This window comes from Populus nigra, chromosome 3 (genome assembly GCF_951802175.1).
Source record: "Populus nigra chromosome 3, ddPopNigr1.1, whole genome shotgun sequence".
Taxonomy (NCBI): Eukaryota; Viridiplantae; Streptophyta; class Magnoliopsida; order Malpighiales; family Salicaceae; genus Populus; species Populus nigra.
The window spans coordinates 19,250,740-19,261,001 of record NC_084854.1 but is presented as its reverse complement, the minus strand read 5'-3'; the positions used below and the strand labels follow the sequence as shown (position 1 = coordinate 19,261,001).

General features: G+C 32.5%; 1 protein-coding gene across 1 annotated transcript; it reads right to left on the bottom strand.

Annotated features, from left to right (window-relative positions):
- Positions 1-837: 837 nt before the first annotated feature.
- LOC133687820 (jasmonate-induced oxygenase 2-like) lies at positions 838-3,453 on the bottom strand. Its single transcript, XM_062107147.1, has 3 exons — positions 2,753-3,453; positions 1,562-1,895; positions 838-1,435 (listed from the first exon to the last, which is right to left on the bottom strand). Exons 1-3 carry the CDS (start codon positions 3,256-3,258, stop codon positions 1,190-1,192), a joined length of 1,086 nt encoding a protein of 361 aa, XP_061963131.1. The 5' UTR covers positions 3,259-3,453; the 3' UTR covers positions 838-1,189.
- Between the last annotated feature and the right edge of the window lie 6,809 nt (positions 3,454-10,262).

Here is a 10,262-nt window from a genome sequence, read left to right as displayed (position 1 = left end):
TTCTGTTTAATAGATTTTTAAAAAACATTATTTTTAAACCATTATTGACGGTCTTACCAACGGATTGAGTTTGTCGGTATATTCTAAAGAATTGAAAAAGAATTACTGCAAATGCCAACGTGCCATTGTTTAATCACTTACGGTTTCATTCCAGCGGTAATATTAAAAAAAATCATCAATAGAATTACATACGATATTTTATCGATGATATATCATATTCATTGATGGAAATGCTGACAAATTAAAGCAGATAATTTTTTTTGTTTGACATGTTTTTTCTGTCTATAAATCCATTAATAATTTCATTACCGACGAACTCAACAAGAAGCCATAAATCACCTCCGATAAGTTTTTCGATGAAGTATTTGCGTCCAAGAGCCTGTCATTAAAAGTTATGCTGATGGATTGAGTGTATAAATATCGATAAAATATTCCATCAGCAAATTAAAAAATCCCGGTAGTGGGAGCTGCTTATTGTATGGTGCATTGTCAGATGGCTTGGAATTACACAATAGAGATGCAACAATTAATCTTTACATTTTAGAGATGACATCACTACCTGAAGATATCACGATGGAAACTTGGTGTCCATCTCATATATAGCATTCAAGTAAATACTGTAGTGTTAGTGAAGAAACGTGGAAACAGTAGCACACCCACGTGACAGAAACACAGTCGAAGAGAAGTCATGGAAAGTGAACGGAAATATGTGATTTAATTTTTTTAACTGGACAATTAAAAATATAGTCAATGAAGATGAAAACTCCCCTTCAAAAAGCAGAGCAAGATATGCACAAAATCTTATGGTTGGGTTCTGTTTTCTAAAAACCAAGCAATAAAACAAGTGTGTTCCAACTTCACGTTCTGGTCAAAGAAGGGTTCCATCAACATTCAAATACTTGGTTTTTGCTTAACGATTTGGTACGAGCAAATAGACAATAACTTAGTCCCACCTTCTTACAACACTGAAAAGGAATTCCATTATATTTGATTGACATTTTATCCTGAACAGACGGAGGCAATATTGACTTGAAAACAAAAGCAAGCTGTAAATTGCTGTACCACGTGATTCAAATTTGCCCCGCTCTTTGTTCCCTGGAATTCACGCTTATTTTTATTAGACATCTATTTTAGATGATGACGGGACCAGGGAGGGACACTGTCATCGATTCAACATTCACTGCATGGCCTAGGATATTATTAAGGATTCAACCTGTTCCTTGCCGCAGAGACCCTTTGTCCTAACGTAAAGTCTGTATTCATCAAATCTCATCGGTGGGTAGAGAGCTGGCCGGTCATCGGACACAAGCTCCTTGGATGGTTCAATGAGCGAGTCGCTCTTCGGGTTATAGAAAAGGGCAAGAGAGACTCTATCACTATTAGAATTCACAATAACCCTGTGCTCCACACTCTGATAGATGGCGTTGCTCAGTACCTACATATAGTCGACGCATTAATTAGATGAATAATTTGCCATCAGTACCCATGATAATATGACTGTAAAAGTTGAATGAAAGTAGTCTTCAAGATAAAGAAGAGTGATCGATAGAGATACATATACCTGGATTTGATCCCCTATGTTGATAATAAAGGCATTTGGGATCGGCTTAACAGTGAGCCAACTGCCCTTCCTACAGACTTGTAGGCCAGCCACATTTTCATCAGGCAGGAGAAGGGTCATTCCACCAGGGTCAGAGTGTGGGGAGAGACCTAGTGTAAGGTCTGGCTGGGGACACTTGGGGTAGTAATTCACCCTCAAACCTGCCCCAATGTTTTCTTCTCCACCGAAAGCGTTTAGGAGGGAGTCCTCTTCCAGACCAAGGTTCATGGAGAATACCTTCATCAACTTTCCACAAAGTTTAACCACTTCACTGCCATACTCAGCTACCAATTCCCTACAGTCAAGATGATCAATTAAATAGTAAACTTAATTACGTCTTAATCAGCAGTTTTTTAAATTAATTAGTATCATCAAATCTGTGTATATTAATTCATTTTCAGTATGACTCAATTAATTTTTTTATCCCTTGATTGTTATTAAGATACAAATAATTGAAATATAGGAAATAAACCTCCTCTCTTTCCTTACCCTTTTAATTTTGTGGTATTTATTCAAATATTATTACTTGTCTTACTCTGTTAATTAGATAATTATTAATTGGTCTCCAAAAGCATCTTTCCTTTTTCAAAAAAGATGGATGATAAAAAAAGAAGAAAAGAGGAGTTGATGCCATCCAACACATATGTATGGACGGTCAACTAAGTAATTATGTATTCATGATATCCTCATGTAAAGGATGGTACTATTGGCTGTACTTGTGAAGCAATTCTTTGGGAAAACATCCTGCTGCCAAACCTCCTTTTCTTCTACAGTTCTGCAACCTAATTGGATACAATCCTTCTGATATTCTCTCATGTTCGTTTCAACAATATGATCCCTTCAGTTTCATATTTCAAAGCATTAAATTGAGATAGGAAAAAAAGGGTTCAAGAATCAAATTAATTTATACACAGTACTGTCAGCTGATTAAAGAGCTATTAACCTGTCTTACTGTGCCTTCTTTTCTAGGCTAAATTGGAAGGTAGCAAGAAAAGAAATTGCCAACAGCCAAAAAAGAAATAAAATAAAATAAAATCCAGTACTATTGATTAAATTGAAGAAAACTCGTATATATAACCGACCAAGGAGAAACAGCCAAAGATACGAAGGAATACTAGCAACATGCGGCTGGTTATGAAGGTGCACGCATACCTGCAAGAAGCTGGGGTTGCAGGCCACTTGTTTTGGTTTCTGAGAGAAACAGGCATATAATTAAGGAAGAAATAATCACTCCAATCAAGTATCGCCCCCTTCTCCACCCCTAACCGACTACCATACCCCTCATACGTAGCAGGAGTGTTAGCATACTCCTGCTTCACTTCTACTGGCAAGTTGAAGAACTCTCGCCAAACCTCACTAGTCCTCTTCATCAGTTCATGGCTAACACCATGGTTCACTACTTGAAAGAACCCCCATTCATGGCAAGCACTGTAGATATCACGGAGGGCCTCGTCACGGAGGCGTTGGTCGTCAGAGAAAACGTTTTGGAAATCAATAACAGGAATGTTTACCTCTTGAGGTTGTGAAAAGTCATTTTTTGATAAGGGTCTATGGGATGGTGGCTTAATATAACGCTCTGGGATTGCCCGGATACCACTTGCTGCTAAAGATTGGACTCTAACCACAGGCTCAGGCCAACTCTGCAAGCAGTTCATCATTTTTTGTATTTTTTTTTGGGCTAATGGAAGAAAGGAAGAGATAAAGATGGGAATTTAATTTCTAGTGTTAGTCTTGCTGCTGTTGGTGTGGTGGGTGAAGGTGACGCTAATTTGATTGGTGAAAAGCATTAAAAAGAACGTGTAAATTATGGGGAAACGAGAGACGCAGTGAGATAGAAGTTGTTGTGTGGTGGTAGTGTGTGAGGAGTACTGAAGTGGGGATTTTGTGACCTATATATAAGAGATCGGAGTACTGCGCGCACTCATTAATTTTGGCGCCGTGATGAACTTGATTTGTTCATTACCATACATAAAGTTTCAGACAATTTGATCACCTCTCTCTTTTCTATTTAACATGTAGTGCGTGCTTGTAAGTCTATTCAAATACTATTCTTTGTATTAAATTATATCATTTTATGTGCTACATTGAGAGATTTATAACACTAAACGAGTGTTTATTAATATTTATAATTTTGAGAAGAAAGATAAATATACAAAAAAGAGAAAATCACATTCGAATGCACTAATAATAATAATAATAATATTTTTACTAAAATCATTTTTTTCCTTCTAATTCTCTCTTTAATTCTTCTTCTTTTATTTACTCTCTCTCTCTTTCATAGAATAAATATTAATAATTACTCTTTCGTTACCATAAGAATTTCTGGTGTGCTATGCCATTTCATACTAGTTCAGAAAAGGATAATTAAAATGCAAGAATAGCCTCGTGCAAAGAAAATATGCTTATTAATCATGTGTTAGACTCTCACTACCATAAACTAATATGGTTGGCAGGTACTCGGAGAAGATATGTAGATGTATAGATTAATTAAACACCAACTGGGTTTTGCGCTAGGAATGGGAAAAGTTCATTTTGACTCAATATAGACAATTCAAAGAGGATTTCTATACACGTGTCTTTTAAGGGCTATAATGTTAGTGGCAACCGGAAAGTGGCTACTGAACTTCCTCGCACCTTGTAATTTTGGATATACTACGATTATTATTCCATATTATTATACCGTGAGTCGAATAAAGAAAATTAATATAAAAAGAATGGACGACATTCTTTTTTCTTTTTTTTCTAGTGAAAAGAATTTTAACTATGGGGGGAATTTAATTGATTTAATAGGTCTAATAACAACTTAAATAACCACTAAAAATATAATTTGACTCGAAATAAATACTCAAGATCACATATTTTTTACAAATATTAAAATGAAAATATATAAGATCAATTCGGGTCAATCTGTGTTAATCTGATAATTTGCATACCGAGTTATGAGACTATGATAATTCCATAAAAAAATTAAAATAAATCATGAAGTATATTTTTAATAAACTCAATGTTGAATGATGAGATTGAAAAAAAAATCAATTTAAAAAGGAAAAAAAATAACTCGAGTAAACTCAGGTTAACCTGTCAAACCCGTGATCTAGATCATGAAACCGAGATAACTCAATAAAAAGAAAATTAAAATAAATTATGAAGTATAATTTTCAATCAACCTAATGTAGATAGATTTAATTGAAAAAAATCAATTAAAAAAACAAAAAAACAACATGAGTCAACTTGGGTTAATCCGCTAAACTCGTGACCCAAGTCATGAGACAAGGATAACCTCATAGAAAGCAAACTAAAACAAATCACAAACCCTAATTCCCAATCAACCTAATGTTGAAGGATAAAATTGAGAAAAAAAAGTCAATTAGAAAAAGGAAAATAAAAAACTCTATCTAACTAAGTTAATTTGTCAAATTCATAGTATAGATCATAAGATCAGGATAACCTGATAAAAATTAAATTAAAAAATATTATGAAGTTCAATCCCCAATGAACCTAATATTGAAGGATGAAATTGAGATTAAAAATTGATTAAAAAAGAACACAAAAAAATAGCTTGAGTAAACCCAAGTTAACCAGCCAAATTTATGATCCAAGTCATGAAATCAGTATAATCTCATAAAAAAATAAACTAAAACAGATCACAAGGTATAATTCTTAATTAACTCAATGTTAAATGATGAAATTGAAAAAAAAACTCGAGTCAACTAAGTTAACCCGTCAAACTTGCGATTTAGATCATGAGATTGAGATAACTTTATGATATAAATTAAAATTATAAAGTCCAATATCTAATAAACCTAATATTAAAGAATGTAATTGAAATTGAAAGAAAAACCATAGATTGTAAAAAAAAACAAAGAAAAAAAAATATTTTAAAGAACAATGTTTTATGAGGAGAGATAATACATAAAATCCCTTTTTGTTTTGTATTTTTTTTTTTGTCAATAATCAAAGCAGCTTTAATATCAGTAGCTACCATTACATACCGACCTTGTTAGCTAGGATTGCCAAATGGCTTAAATAATTGTGTTGTTGGGCAAGCTAATCTTCCATGGGAGTAGAATTAGTGGTAGAGAGAGAGAGAGAGAGAGATTTACTAAATTTATCCGGAAACGGAAAGTAGGTTCTTTGAGTAATAGCGTGGCCATATTTTAGCAGGACATGATCCATCATAATTTAGTTTGAGATCCTTTGTCTCCAGGAATCTAGTCATGTGCCCGACTTCTGTCTTAGGAGGCAGCTTCGATAGCTTTTTTAGTATTTTATGCAAAGGACAAGCTGTTAAAATAACAGGGACATTAAAGCGTCTGATTCATAGGGTTAGGGTGGCAACCTACGTGTCCCAATTCTGTGTCAAACTCTTAATTAATTTCCTTAGGTAACAAATTAAGTTGTCATGTTAGTCTTAAAAGACAAAACATGCAGTTGAAAGAATATTAAGATAACTTCCTCAACTTTTATTTAATATAAAGAAATGCAACTAACTAACAAACTACTTTCTAAGAAGTAGAGCTACGTACTGCAATTTATTTTCATCAGAATAGCATAGCAATTAATTATGCCTTGAAAAATAGCTCAACTACTGGTTTCAGTACATCAACCACTTCTATTCCTAACACTCCCCCTTAAACCAGATGTCTTCAAACACTGGTTTTGTTATTTCTGAACTTCCTTCATGGAGTATATACCCCGAGCACAATTCTTGGTTTCTTGAACACTACATGTACAGGTTTAAGAGACTTATTCATGATATCTGCAATTTGATTTTCATTTTTGCAATAGACCAGGTTAATTACTTCATCCTTGCATAGATTATGTTAAAATATAATAATGTATATTTAGGTTAATTGATTCATCCTTGCAGAGATTATGTTAAAATATAATAATGTATATTTATGTGCTTGCTTCTATCATGATTGGAACTTCTCTGATCATACAATAGTACCTCAAGTAATTTTCTTGATTAAATTGCTTGGGAGATACAAGATGTTACAACAACAAACTCAGCTTTATTTGTGGACAAGGTCACAATTGATTATTTCTTATTAGATGACCATGAAACAACTTCTGACCCCATTATAAATACATAACCAGAAGTTTTACATCTCATGTATAATTATTATCTATAATTCCATACATTGCCATTACTATTCCTTTGAATATAATACTCTATAATCAATTGTTCCCTTCAAATAACAAAATATTCTTTTTATTACACTAAAACGAAAACTCTATTGGATGCTCCATATATCTATTTATAATGTTTACAACATGCATAATACCTAACTTTGTTGTAGTTAGATACATTAGAATCCCCACAATCTATTTATAAAGAGTAGCATATATCCTTCTTCCTTGTGAATCCTTGTATAAGTTCAAACCAAGTTCCATTAGAGTAAATATAAAATTGCGGTCCTTCATCTGAAATCTATTTAGAATTTCTTAAGTATATTTCTTCTAAGTGATAAATATACCACTTTATAAGCGCTTTACCTCTATGCCGATAAAATAATGCATCAACCCAAATCTATTATGTCAAACTCCTTTATCATTTAAACTCAACAAACATTGCTGCATCTTTTCATGTAAAGATGAGATCATCCATATATACACATACCAGTAATATCTTTCCTCCAACTTTATTCTTTACAAAAAAGGTGTGTTTGTATGAACATTTTTGAAAACCTTCCTTTTGGAAATAAAACATACCAAGCTATCAGTGCTTATTTAAGTTCATATAGTGTTTTCTTCATCTTGTAAAGTTTGTTACCATTCCTTTTGTATATGAAACTAGGAGGTTGCTCAGCATACACATGCTTTTATAAGTCTCAATGTAAAAGGTTGATTTTACAACCAGTTAAAAGATGGGTCATAACTATTATGTTGCATTAGAAAAAACCAACCTAATAGTATCTTGTCTGACAACTAGAACAAACATCTCTTTGTAGTCACCTTTTAATTTTTGTTTATATCCCTTTGCCACAAGACGAGCTTTGTGTATTTTTATAACACCTTTCTCATTAAACTTTTTCTTATAAATCCATTTAACACCAATTACTTTTTGCCTTTTTGGAACACTTGTTAAATCTTAATTAGGTCTGTTTCCTTTTGATTGCCTGAATATTCTTTTTCACAACCTCCTGCCATTTTATTTCTATGATTACATCTTAAAATATAAGAGGATCACTTTCTACAAGTAGAGCAAAATGAACATCTGCTTCTTTATCAGACAATTCAGCTCTATTAATGTAGTTTATCATTCATGCTGGTTTTTTATATGATTTTCTTGGTCTTAAAAAGTATGTTGGTGATTGAGTTTTAAAAAGTTTTAAAGCTATGATTTGGTGATGAGCTTTACTATCTTTTATTTCTTTATCAAAATTTATAGATAAAGTTTTGTTAAACTGTATTGAGTTATTAGTGTTTGAATTCCATTTCTTTTTCTCTTTCTTTTTCTCATAAAAAAACATCTCCACTAATGATGATCTTTTTCTTATATAACTTGAAAGCTTTAGAAGAACCACCTATGCCAAGAAAGATGCATCTTACACCTTTATCATCAAGTTTTTGCCATTTCTAATATGCTATATGGGAAAAGGCTAAGTAACTAAAAACTTTGAATTGATTGGCAATAGGTTTGTCACCATTCCATGCCTCTTCAATGGCCATATTGTAGACAACAAATGCGTGGTTTCTGTTTAGCAAGTGTAGAGCTTTGAGCCAGAAAGTCTTTAGTAATCTATTACTAGTCAACATGCTTCAGACCATATTCAAAATGGTGCGATTCTTTCTTTCTAACACACTATTTTATTATGGTGTGTATGATGTTGTGAGCTGCTTTTGAATACCATGCATGCCACAATTGCTTTCATATTTTTTTGACGTATATTCTCCTCCCCTATCACTATATAGAGTTTTAATCATGCTAAATTTTTCATTTATTATAAGAGTTTTAAACTTATTGAATGTTTTTAGAGCCTTTGACTTCTCCTATAAAAATCACACCTATATTTTCCTACTAAAATCATTAGTGAAGGTGATGAAGTACTTTTTTTTATCCAACTAGAAACTAGATGAATAGGTCTACAAATATCAGAGCGGATCACTTCTAGTGGTATATGTGCTCTCCTTATTTCCTTTGAGGGAATGGCTTATGATGCTACTTGCTATAACATATTTTTGATATTTTATATCTGGATAATTGATCTGTGGGAGGCCTATTACCATTTACTTATCATGAAATGTTTTTAAACCTTTGAAATTAAGATGGCCATAACGTGCATGTCATAGCCATGTTTCATCATTTCCTTCAGTATAAAAGTAGGACTGTACATCACTATAAATGTTTTAAGGAAACATTCTATTAGTTGTCATGAATGCTTTTACAGTAAACATTTTTTGTTGATCCTTGATGAAATATCCTCTACCTATTCCTTTTGAATCATTAGGCTTATCCCTTCTTTCTTTTCCTTAGCATTGATTTCTGTCTTTTCCTTGTTTTCTTTCTAGAAATGAGGTAGTTTGTAAAACTTGTTCTTTTGTTGTTGCTTTCTATTGCCGGATCTTTTGTTCATGGAGTAGCAATGAACTATTAAATTCATCAATTAAAAGAGAGTCAATGTCTTTAGACACCTCAATTGAACAAACAACATGGTTGAATTTAATTATCATTGATCATAAAACCTTCTTCATCATTCTAACACCTTCTATTTTATCTCCATAAAGTTTTATTTTACTAGCTACAACTAGTATTCGGGATAAATATTAATTTACCGACTCTTTTAGCTTTATATGAAGAGTTTCAAACTCTCTATAAAGAACTTAAAGACGTTGTCATTTTACTTTGGTTATCCCTTAATATTTCTTCATCATGAAGTCCTATATCTGCTTAGAGGTATCTTTTTAGATAATGGTCTCATATATAAAGTGATTTATAGCTTGAAACAAATAGTTCTTTGCTTTGAGGTTCTTCAGTTTTTATTCATCATAATTCCTTTTTTATATTGCATCCATTGATGTTTCTCCTTCGGGAATGCCAAACTCCAATACTTTTTGGATCTTTAAAAGTTTTCCATTAACATTCTCCAATGGTCATAGTGATCATCGAAGTGTGGGAGACTGCATAAAGTCATTAGATGTCATTTGTGATTGTTGCTGCAATTTCAGAGGCTTTCTTGCACTCTTCTCTCATGTTTTACTCAGCTCATAGTCTTCACTTATGTTTTTTACTACAATTGTCTTCACTTGTGTGCTTTTACTCTTCTTTTATTTTTCACTCACCTTACAATTTTCTTCTTGTGTTTCTCTCTCCTTACAAGATCTGATACCAAATGTTAATGTTAGTCTTAAAAGACAAAATAAGCAATTGGAGGTATAAGTAGCAAATAATATTTAGAGGACTTGCTTGCCATTTATTTAATAGAAATTGTCTTAAACAATACAAACTTAGACTTAACGTAAACTTTACAAAGAAATAAGGATATCCATCCCATGATCAAATGACTCTCCTACTAACCATGATTCTCCTAAGAAAATAAAACTAATTAACAAACAATTGCAATTTGTTTCTTTTAAAATAGCATAGTAGTTAATTATACCCAGAAGAATAGCTTAACTATTGGTTTCTTCTTAGAGAATACATTTACCACTTTTATTC